At 38.1% G+C, this 11,919-nt stretch overlaps 1 protein-coding gene across 1 annotated transcript in view; it reads left to right on the plus strand.

The window, feature by feature from the left end:
• Positions 1 to 11,919, plus strand: part of LOC118796753 (protein unc-13 homolog A) — a 75,064-nt gene that overhangs the window by 44,392 nt on the left and 18,753 nt on the right. Inside the window, exons 17-28 of the mRNA XM_036555854.1 lie at positions 757 to 984; positions 1,455 to 1,596; positions 3,180 to 3,349; positions 3,502 to 3,617; positions 4,992 to 5,155; positions 7,127 to 7,280; positions 7,594 to 7,662; positions 8,014 to 8,103; positions 8,250 to 8,384; positions 10,146 to 10,273; positions 10,457 to 10,542; positions 11,261 to 11,387. Coding sequence (XP_036411747.1) covers positions 757 to 984; positions 1,455 to 1,596; positions 3,180 to 3,349; positions 3,502 to 3,617; positions 4,992 to 5,155; positions 7,127 to 7,280; positions 7,594 to 7,662; positions 8,014 to 8,103; positions 8,250 to 8,384; positions 10,146 to 10,273; positions 10,457 to 10,542; positions 11,261 to 11,387 — 1,609 coding nt within the window. The remainder of the gene's footprint in view (positions 1 to 756; positions 985 to 1,454; positions 1,597 to 3,179; positions 3,350 to 3,501; positions 3,618 to 4,991; positions 5,156 to 7,126; positions 7,281 to 7,593; positions 7,663 to 8,013; positions 8,104 to 8,249; positions 8,385 to 10,145; positions 10,274 to 10,456; positions 10,543 to 11,260; positions 11,388 to 11,919) is intronic.

Raw genomic sequence — 11,919 nt, forward strand, 5'->3', positions numbered from 1 at the left:
TACTGACTAAGATTTTCTTTACAGTGGTGGTGTTGGAGCCAGGGATCACAATTCCTGCAATGCAAATACAGCCATTTTATTTACTTTGTAAAACAATCAGCAAACCTAAATGTGTTTTTCTGAGTTTTATATATAATGTTGACAATGGTAAATTTGAAACAATAATGTCTTCTTTGAATGCTACTTTTCATTCATTTAATACATTTTAGGTCAATTTCACATCAAACCAACAACATACGCAGGAATTTTGAAAAAATTGGTGGAACTTCCCTTTAATCCTTTAATGTAACTTTGCATAGTCATTTAATTTATTTTTATGGTTAATTCACAAGATATATTTTTAAAGAAGATAACGGTATAACAAAAGAAAAGTATAACAGACAGATTTTGTTGCCAATGGACTTTAATACAAGGTTTTCTTTTGAACGACAATTAATACAATTATGAATACAATTAAAAATATATTTATGAAAGGCCAAACTTTGAGTCGAAACCTGCTTTTTCCTGAACTGATTATTGAAATCAGTTTTGAGATACATTAGTTTGGATCTAATTTACTAATATTTGTGGACTACAGATCAATCACAGAGGTTTTCCTGGTACAGAAGATAAGAGTTGATTGCTATTCAGTAATTGGCCACGTGACTAAATTTGAATGTACAAAACTGTAAATCTGGCCCAGTATGGTTTAAGTTTACTTGCCCTAGTTCAGTTAAGCCCACCAGATGTTCTGGACTTCTGTTATCTGCGTTTCAGGAGCTGCTGAGAAGAGTTCTAAGCACGGTGCAGAGGATCGCACTCAGAATATCATCATGGTCCTGAAGGACCGTATGAAGATCCGTGAGCGCAACAAACCAGAGATCTTTGAGCAAATCCAGGAAGTGTTTGGTGTGGTCAAGGCGACCCACGCCACTCAGATGAAGCAGATCAAGCAGAGCGTGCTTGATGGAACCTCCAAATGGTCAGCCAAGATCAGCATCACGGGTTCGTGTTTCTGATTGAACTTATTAGAACAGAGATATTGTCATAAAAGCCTATTTATGAACACTCTACGAGTCCTATGGCTTTAGATTAAATTACAGCATTAGTGGAGGATAAATAGATTGGGTTTTCAGCATCAGGTCTGTTTATGTGTGCTGCAGTCTGTCTTGGCAAGTACTTGGCACAGTGAAACAATCTTGATCTGTTGATGAGTTTTTCTGCAAGATTGAATTTTCTGGTCATCCACTATGACCCACAGATCAAGACACAACTAAGCAGCCAGTTGTCTGATTACTTTTCAGATTATATGTGACCCTTTTTATTACTCCTAGTTATGTATTAAATATACAGCATAAAGAGTAGAAACCAGTGAAGGTGATTTTATTTTTTGTATTTGCCATGTAAATTCATAGACCAGAGTGAATTAATTGAAGATTGAAAGGAATATGTGTGTGTGTGTGCCTCTCCCTCAGTGGTCTGTGCCCAAGGGCTACAGGCAAAGGATAAAACTGGCTCCAGTGACCCCTATGTGACAGTACAGGTGGGAAAGACCAAGAAGAGGACCAAGACCATCTACGGCAACCTGAACCCCATCTGGGATGAGAGTTTCCACTTGTGAGCACTTGCCTTCATTTGTATGCCTCATAGCTCACTTAGCACTGCCTGTGTCATTAGGAATAGCCATTTAGGTTCAGTATTTAAAGTCAGTTTTATGGTCATTCCATATATATTTTATGAACAAAATGAGCAAAAAGTAGTTTCTCTAGGACACAGTGCTGCATTTAACTCAGCAACAACAGTACAAGCAGACAATACAGATAATAAGTTATACAAAACACTGTAATGTGAACTATACAATACAACAGTGGTCACCAGCCCTAGTCATAGAGATCTACCCCACTGCAGAGTCTAGCTACAAACACAATCTGCCAGACCTGCTTCAGCTAATGAACCTCTTCCCAAGTCCCCGATTGGCTGCATTAATGTTAAGTATGGCGGTGTGGCAGCTTATTAGGTATAAAATTAAACTCTGCATGAAAGTAGATCTCTAAGAGGATTGGTGACCACTGTTAAACAATATCACAGGACAGTAGAGACTAGACAATGACAGTGACAATGAAGTGAGAGAGTGAGTCCAGCTGTCAGTCTACAGCAGCAATGACTGCTGTCCATGTATCGTTATCAGTGCACAAAGATAATTAGAAACAGTCTTTAACAGGTCTAGAGTTCTTATTATGTTGCTATACTAATTACAGGTAATTACACTGAAAATTACATCATTAGTTACGTGATGACATTTATGATTGATTTACATTAATGGAGAACACGTGGAAATGGTTTTGGAAATGAACAGCTTTTGCCTACTCAGAGGATCCTACACTCAAGAAATATGACACAGTTTGGCGCTCGGCCAAACTGTGAACAGGGATGAAGGAGCTTGAAAAGATCTCTACAAACAAAGATCAGAACTGTGGTCTTCTCTGTGGTTCTTTATGGATGTGAAGGCTAGATAATAAAGAAGCAAGACCGTTGTTTTTTGGTGTTGGCAAAGACTTTTAAGAGTACCTTGGACAGCAGAGAAAGCAAATGAATGAATCCCCCAACCAAATCAAGCCACACCTCTCACTCAAAGCCCATCTTATTTTTGGTTCTGATAAGAACCAAATCATTGGATAAGACCATTATGCTTGAAAAAGTCAAAGGTAAAAGAGGAAAAGGGCGACTATCTCAGCGGAATCATAAACCAGCCATTCAGAAGCCCGAAGGCCCAAACAGAAGACAAGATATTCTGAAGAAACACTACCCACAATTTCATGACACTTAATAAAAATAGTAATCAGCAGATTTGAGTGTTGAAACTGTTGGTTTGATAAACAATGGCAATTTTTTTTTGTCAAATTCAAGTCAGAATAAAATAGCCTGTCTTTAATACAACTGTGATATCAACTGAAAAGTTAGAATCTGCACATCCGACAGGATTTTTCCACTTGTATACACGAGCGATGAGTGAGAAATAATTCAATAATATAAAATTATGAATTACTTTGCTGATGCTGGAGGTACCTGAGACTTCTATGGGTTAAAGTTTTTATTGATACCTTTAAAGTGCTTAGTTTAGCGCAATGAACAGTGTTATAAAATAGATATCAATCATATAGATGTGTAATCTGATGCTAAACTTGTCTCTATTCCGTCAGTGAGTGCCATAACTCATCAGATCGTATAAAGGTCAGAGTGTGGGATGAGGATGATGACATTAAGTCCCGCGTGAAGCAGAGGTTCAAACGAGAGTCTGATGACTTCCTCGGCCAGACAATCATCGAGGTCCGAACTCTCAGCGGAGAGATGGATGTGTGGTACAACCTTGGTGAGCAGTGCATGCGTGTATGAATGTATGTGTGTGTGAGTTTAATTATGCAGATGAAGACTAGAAAGGGGGATCTAAGAATAGAAAGAGGTTGAATTAAGTGATGACCTGTCTTTCTTTCTCTCCTTTTCTCTCTCCCTTTCTCCACAAAGACAAGCGCACTGATAAGTCGGCTGTATCTGGAGCCATCCGGATGCGTATCAGCGTGGAGATCAAAGGAGAGGAGACTGTGGCTCCGTACCACGTCCAGTACACCTGCCTGCATGAGGTCAGCTAAAGGTCACACTCTATGAGTCAGCCAGCGAAGCGTTCTGCTAACATTGCACTATTTACAAAGACTGGTTTAGCACTATCAGAGTCTGATTTCCATTCAAAAATATTGAACACAATTTTCCCCTTATCCCAAAATGTAGTCAAAACAGCTAAATTCATTATTAAGTAATAGAAGCACAAAAAATAACATTAGAACCACTGGTGGTAATTTTCCCTGGTAAGAAGCCGTTGTGGTTTAAATGATATTTTCTACAGTATTTCCACGTTTGGTCACGCGCGCAAGTAGTCATCAAATCACACATACACACAGTCAGCTGATTAAGCAACATGTTTAAAAGATATGCTTTGATCTGTTTGGATGGAGCAGCATAGCAAACCTTCTAACTGCTGTTGTAGGAGTACAGAGGAGAATCTCAAATTGGCAGGTTTAAATGGCAACTCAGTGTTTCGCAAATTCCCCTCTTGTGTGTGGAAAGTAGTTTTAGGTTGTAATCCAAATACGTTAAAAATCATTTGACATGTTGAGATTCCAATTACATATTCAAAATGAATTACCTGCAAGATTTTACAATGAAATTCAATTTACATATGTGAAAATGACATATATGCTAGTAAAAATTCACTTCTTCAATGTAAAAACTAAATTCCATTTATATTAGTGGAATTTAATTTTCACATGTATAAACTTAATTCCTTAGAACAAGAAAAATAAGAAATAAAGGTTAAAACTTAGACAACAACTTAAACAAATTAGAGTTTCAGAAAATCAATCTAATTTTTGATGGTGAAAAAACACTTTGCCAGCACTTCGCCCCTCAAAATCTGTAGCTTTGTGTCTAAGAATTCTGGTTTTCTTTGTTTGTTTTTGTTTCTTTCATATTATCCATTTTGGCAGTCAGTCAGAGATTCACTTGGTGTGGGTCTTTAATATATATGACCTAACTTTCATGTGGATTTTGACACAGGTAAAATACTGTAGCATTAAAAAGACACCAGTGCGCTAATCACCACCATAGTGACTTTATAAATAGGACTTATTTACTTTGCCGCACTTTTAACTGCAACCGCCAAGTTTTATAAATCTGGTCCAAATCTGTTTGAGATTTCTTAACAGCAGCGTGGTTTGAGGCAAGTTTGTGATAATTTGGGCATACAATTTGCACAGTGCTGATTTGTGGGGTGTAAGCTTCCATTACTTGTTAGCTACATCGTCACTTCAGTGGAAAGCTAAAGGTGCAAACATGTCTTGAATGGTTGACTATTTGGGGTAAGGGAGAATTAGATTTTTCTCCAAAGTATCACTTTAAATCTGTCCTAGTGTTGATGGCGGGTTTCTTGAGGGTCTTATTGGCAGTGTTGGTGTCTCCAGCACCTGTTCCACTACACCACTGAAGAGCAGAATGGCGGTGTGGTGAAGATTCCAGATGCTAAAGGAGACGATGCCTGGAAGGTTTACTTCGAGGAGACGGCACAGGAGATTGTGGATGAGTTTGCCATGAGATACGGAGTGGAGTCCATCTACCAGGCCATGACGTAAGCAATTGAGGGAGATGTAAAAAGAATGAAACAAATTAATGAGTGGGGGGGGGGCGGGAACAATGTTTTCCTGATCATGTAATCAAACTACAGATATCTCTTTTGTTTCCTTCTTCCTTCTTTCCTTACTTTTCAGTATACAGTGGTTTATGAAAAAAAAATTGTTTGAACAACTCTAATGGGGTAGTAATAAGGTAGTTGTTTCCCATAAAACATTGCAGTGAACAGAGAGGATAGCTTCATGCATGGATACATTTATCAGGCCTTATTTTGTCTTGCAAGTTGCACCAGAAGTTTTTTAAAATAAATATTTCTGAAACTATACTAAGGTTTTAGAATCTTTTAAATAATAATAATAATAATAATAATAATAATAATAATAATATGTTTAATTTATCTAGTGCCTTTTTTGTTGCCAGTACAGGAAGTACAGTTGAAGTCATAAGTTTACATACACTTAAGTCATTAAAACTCATATTTAATCCCTTCACAGATTCCATGTCAACAAACTATGGTTTTAGCAAGTTGTTTAGGGTGTCTACTTTATACACAAGTAATTTTTCCAACAAATGTTTACAAACAGATCATTTCACTTATAATTCAGTGTGAAATGTGAAATTTTAGTGGGTCAGAAGTTTACATACACCAGGTTGACTGTGCTAATTGACATCTTTTGAGTTAATTGGAGGTGTATCTGTGGCAGTATTTTAAGGCCTACCTTCAAGGCCTACTTGCCTCTTTGCTTGACATCATTGGAAGATCAAAAGAAATCAGCCAAGATATTAGAAAAAGAATTGTGGACCTCCACAAGTCTGGTACATCCTTGGGAGCAATTTCCAAGCACCAGAAGGTACCACGTTCATCTGTTCAAATGATAATATTCAAGTTTAAACACCATGAGACCACGCAGTCATCACACGGTTCAGGAAGGAAGATGAATGTACTTTAGTGCGAAAAATACAAATCAGTCCAAGAACAACAACAAACAACCTGTTGAGGATGCTGGAGGTACAAAAGTATCTATATCAACAATAAAATGTGCCTTATACTGACATGATCTGAAAGCCCTCAGCAAGAAAGAAGCAACTGCTCCAAAACGGTCATAAAAAAAACAAAACAGGTTACAGTTTGCAACTGCACATGGGGACAAACATCTTACTATTTGGAGAAATGTCCTCTGGTCTCATGAAACAAAACTGGAACTGTTTGGCTCTAATGACTTCATGTATGGTGGAAAAAGGGGAAGCCAAAGAGCACCATCCCACCTGTGAAGCTTGAGGGTGGCAGCATCAAGTTGTGGGGGTGCTTTGTGGCAGGAGGGACTGGTGCACTTCACAAAATAGATGGCATTATTAGAAGGAAAATTATGTGCAGAAAGCAACATCCCAAGACATCAGCGAGGAAGTTAAAGCTTGGGCGCAAATGGGTCTTCTAAATGGACAATGATCCAAAGCATACTTCCAAAGTTGTGGCAAAATGGCTTAAGGACAACAAAGTGAAAGTAATGGAGTTGCCATCAGAAAACACTGACCTCAATCCCATAGAAAATTTATTTGCAGAACTGAAACAGCATGTGCGAGCAAGGAGGCCTACAAACCTGACTCAGTTAAACTAGGACTATCAGGAGGAATGGGCCAAAATCACCCAAGTTAAACATTTTAAAGGCAATTCTACCAAATACTTACCACGTGTATGTAAACGTCTGAGCTACTGGGAATGTGAAAGAAATAAAAGCTGAAATAAATTGTCTCTAGTATTACTTTGACATTTCACATTCTTAAAATATAGTAGCGATCCTCACTGATCTAATAGAAGGAATGTGTACTGGGATTAAATGTCAGAAATTGTGAAATGTTTGAATGAATGTAGCTAAGATGTTTGTAAACTTATGACTTCAACTGTACTGCTGGATCACATCTGACGTTTTTATTAAAAAGCTCAGCCAGAGTGCTCTGTACATGTTTGCAGGCACTTTGCATGTTTGTCATCGAAGTACATGTGTCCTGGCGTTCCGGCCGTCATGAGCACCCTCCTGGCCAACATCAACGCTTACTATGCTCACACCACCCAGTCGTCCAACAACGTGTCCGCCTCTGACCGTTTCGCTGCATCCAACTTTGGGGTACATTATTCTTATATCATTATAACAAAGTAAACTTTATAACTCATGTAACTCATCAAATAATGTGACTCTGTACTTCAGCATGTTGGATTTAAATGACTATAATGACTATGGTGTTAAATTGCAGAACACAATCAAGTTTAATTTTGAAGTGTTTACATCTGGGTAAACCATATAGGAATCACTTTTTTATTTGGTATATTATACATTAATTCATGCTTTAAATTCTACTATATACAGTGCATAAAGGTTCAGTTTCATTATCGGGGGTGTTTGTTAGCTTGTTCTTATTGTATGTTGGTGTGTCCTGCAGAAAGAGAGGTTTGTGAAGCTCCTGGATCAACTGCACAACTCCCTAAGGATTGACCTCTCCATGTACAGGGTACAGATTCAATACACACCACCAGAGATACCATAGCAGTCACCTAACAACATCCTAGCATCCATCTTCAATAACATAGCAGCCACATAGCAAAACTCTACAACCACCTGGAATAACATGACCTGCTTAACTACACGCTAGCAACCACATAAGACACCATGGCAACCGCCTCCAAAGACCTGAGCACCTTCCTGGGATAAAATAGCAATCATCTAGCAACACCCTAGCAACCACCTGGGATAACATTGCAACAGGCTATTAACACCTTAGCAACCATCTAGGATACCATAGCTACTCTTCATTTGATACTAAGGATGCTTTCTTCTGTTTGTGTGTGTGTGTGCATTGCAGAATAATTTCCCTGCCAGTAGTCCTGAGAGGCTGCAGGATCTGAAGTCTACTGTGGATCTTCTCACCAGCATCACCTTCTTCAGGATGAAGGTTTGTATTATAGTGAACACACACATAAGTACAGATATTTGAGCCCTAAAATTGTTCTCTGGGTAACTTCATAAGGCAAGCAATGAACATTCCTAACTTAGCATCTGCTAATGTATGTCTTAACCTCTGTGTGTTTGTGTGTGCAGGTCCAGGAGCTGCAGAGTCCTCCTCGTGCGAGTCAGGTGGTTAAAGATTGTGTGAAGGCCTGTCTGAACTCCACGTATGAGTACATCTTCAACAACTGCCATGAGCTCTACAGCCGAGAATATCAGACCGACCCGGTTAGTGTGTGAGACAATGTTTACGTGTGTATGTGTGTGTAATACCCATTAAGGATGACTGCTCAGAGTTGCTGAGTGAGACCATTTATTTAACAAACCTGACTCTGAAGTTTCTCTAAAATGGAGCATTTCACATCAGACCACTCTCAATTACTTTTTCTTTACATTTCAACCATTTATTTAGGCAGAACTTTAGAAAAAAATCAGTTAAATTCCCATTTGAGCCAAAAATAACTGAAAGTATGAGTTCCTTGTATGTACCTTGTACTATTAAGGAAACATTTTCTAAACTTTCTGAGTCATTAGTCTAAATATTTTCTGAATGTATGTTTATTTATGTGTTACATTTTATTTGCTAGTGTTCAAAGCTTTCTGGGGCATGTCATTAGCTTATGAGATATTAATAGTTGAGCAGGAGTGCTTAGTCTCTGTTGTTCTCTTGTCTTGCTTTGTTGCTTATATAATAAATTTGAATTGTTGACTTATTTAATGCAGAGCTGTTTATAGTAATAGTCAATAATTATTTGATGCAGAGAATTATTTAACTGTTATAGTTGAGAGTTATTGTATAGTAATAACAGAGTAATTTAATGCAGGGACTGATTTCCTCTCCTCCTGCTGAGCATATTTAGCAGCAGTAGCTGAGAGTTGTTTAATGCAGGCACGTGTTTGTGCAGGTGTGAGTGGCAGAAATGTTGTTAAATTGCTCCAGAGTTGATTGGTTTTCATGCTGATTCAGGAGTGTGCAGGTGTTTGATGCAGAGTTTTAGAGTCTCATGAGTCGAGCTGTTCACCTCCCCTCCAGGTTACACAGCAGTTTTTCACCAGTTTCATGCTCAAGTTGTCATGGTGATTCCACCGCAGGCGACTTTTTTTATTCAGCAGCAGAAGGCAGAGAACAGGGAGCACTGATGGACATTTTTTTTAAAGAAAATAAAATATTGATCATGGCGGAGGTGGCATGGCAGTTAAGAACAGCTGCAATGTGTCAGTCTTCTCTTCTCTTCTCTTCTCTTCTCTTCTCTTCTCATTTTCTCTTCTCTTCTCATTTTCTCTTCTTTTCTCTTCTCTTCTCTTCTCTCGTCTTGCTTTCTCTTGTCTACTCCTCTTTCCATTTCTTCTCTTATCTTTTTCTCTTTTCTTTTCATTTTCTCTTTTTCTCTTCTCATTTTCTTTCTCTTCTCTTCTCTTCTCTTGCTTTCTCGTCTCTGCTCCTCTTTCATTTCATATCTTCTCTTTTCTTTTCATTTTCTCTTTTTCTCTTCTCATTTTCTCTTTTTCTCTTCTCTTTCTCTTCTTTGCTCCTCTTCTTTTGATCTCTTCTCATTTTCTCTTTTTCTCTTGTTTTCTCATTTTTTTCTCTTCTCTTCTCATTTTCTTTTTCTCTTCTTTCCTCATTTTCTTTTTTCTTCCCTTTTTCTTCTCTTCTCTTCTCTTCTCTTCTCTTCTCTTCTCTTCTCTTGTCTTGCTTTCTCTTCTCTGCTCCTCTTCTTTTGATCTCTTCTCATTTTCTCTTTTTCTCTTGTCTTCTCATTTTCTCATTTTCTCTTCTCATTTTCTCATTTTCTCTTCTCATTTTCTTTTTCTCTTCTCATTTTCGTTTTTCTTCTCTTCTCTTCCTCAGCTCCTTCTACCTAAGAAGGCAAAATGCTAAAACTTAATAGCAAGATGAAAGATGTCTCTGGAGTTTTTAGAAAATGTATTACCTGAGCTGTAACAGATGTTCACACTGTGTGTGTGTGTGTGTGTGTGTGTTTCCAGTCTAAGAGTGTCCCTCCAGAGGAGCAGGGCCCCAGCATCAAAAACCTAGACTTCTGGTCCAAACTCATTACCCTTATTGTTTCCATTATAGAAGAGGACAAAAACTCCTACACGCCTTGTCTCAACCAGTAAGTGTTTGTGTATAATCAGCAGTTTGTGTAAAATATGTGTTGTAATTGATTTAAATTTTTTTGTGTTGATCACTAAATCCTTAATATTGGACTTGATAGGGCACATGCAGCAGCTATTTGTATTTGTTGTTTTGTTTTTGAGAAAACAGACTACACTACCCATAACTCCTTTGTGTACAGGTTCCCTCAGGAGCTGAATGTGGGGAAGATTAGTGCTGAGGTAATGTGGAACATGTTCGCTCAGGACATGAAGTATGCCATGGAAGGTGAGGACCGCTGTAGTCACTGCTATAGACTTTATTTACATCTACAGTATGCACTGAGGATGAGGATGACTGACGCAGATTATGCGTGGAAAATAATGAACTATAGCCTCTAACTGTACATCAACAAAGAGAATCAACAAGGTTGTTGTTTCTAAAAAAGTAGCCGGTAGTACATAATGTGTCAAAAGCCCAGCAATGCTGCTGTGCCTGATACACTTGTGCCATTCCAACATACCAACTTGTTGATATCACTGCTGTCCAACACCCAAATAATATCTGGTCAGTGGTAGTCCAGTTGTGGTCCCGTTTCCATTGATGTACCAAATAATGAGTGGTTCACAAACTGTGCAGTAACAGATGGGCTAGACTCAGTAATTCTATACTTACAAAGTGCACCTGTATAGTAGGTGTACCTGATAAAATGGCCAGTAAACATTATTTTTCTCTTTTTTATAAGGTGACATTCTAAATCTTACAGTAGAATATTCCCTCTCTTATTTTAACAGACTAATGAGTTGTGAAATATATAAGGCATAGAACATACTTTATGGCCAAATCAGTTATAAGCCTTTCACTCCTGCTGGTAGAGATGCATTTCAGAGTGTGCTGCTGCCTGAGCTGATTCCTTTCCATCTGTGCTCTCTTTATCGCTATGCTTTTCCTGAGCATTAAGTGAGATCTGTCCTGATAGACTGATTTTGTCTATGGTATCTTTTAGAGCACGAGAAGCACCGGCTGTGCAAGAGTGCAGATTACATGAACCTTCACTTCAAAGTCAAGTGGCTATATAATGAGTACTGCAAGGAGCTGCCCTGCTTCAAAGACCGTGTGCCAGAGTACCCTGCGTAAGTACTGTCAAATCCTCCTGAAATACTCTACAGCCTCCTGAAGTACTAGAATAGAGAACCTTGTTAGAATAGAGAACCCTACAGGAGGAAGTACAGTGAATCTTGTTGATGGATGTATGTATGTTAGTTTGTTTGTTTGTTAGTTTGATTGTTAGTTTTTAGTAGGTTGGATGGATGGATGGATGGATGGATGGTTAGATAGTTTTTTCATTAGTTAGTGACACTCACATTTAGTAAATTAGACACATACTTACAAACACTACACATATTTGCACATAAAAACAGTGCCAAGACATCAACACAAAACTCCTCACATATTCGCATACACTAGATACACTAGCCCAACTAGAATATAATATCTACAGAAAGTACTACAAATCATAGTCCCATGTACTTCTATGAACACAGTTATTAAATAGGGCTGTTCAATATGGAAATAACTTGCAATGTCCAATTTAACATGCAAAAGTATGGTCAATTTAGTAGATATTTAGTTGAATGTAACTTGAAAGTAAATTACGTATCTACA

The sequence above is a fragment of the Colossoma macropomum genome, unplaced genomic scaffold, assembly GCF_904425465.1.
Source record: "Colossoma macropomum unplaced genomic scaffold, Colossoma_macropomum, whole genome shotgun sequence".
In the NCBI taxonomy this organism is placed as follows: domain Eukaryota; kingdom Metazoa; phylum Chordata; class Actinopteri; order Characiformes; family Serrasalmidae; genus Colossoma; species Colossoma macropomum.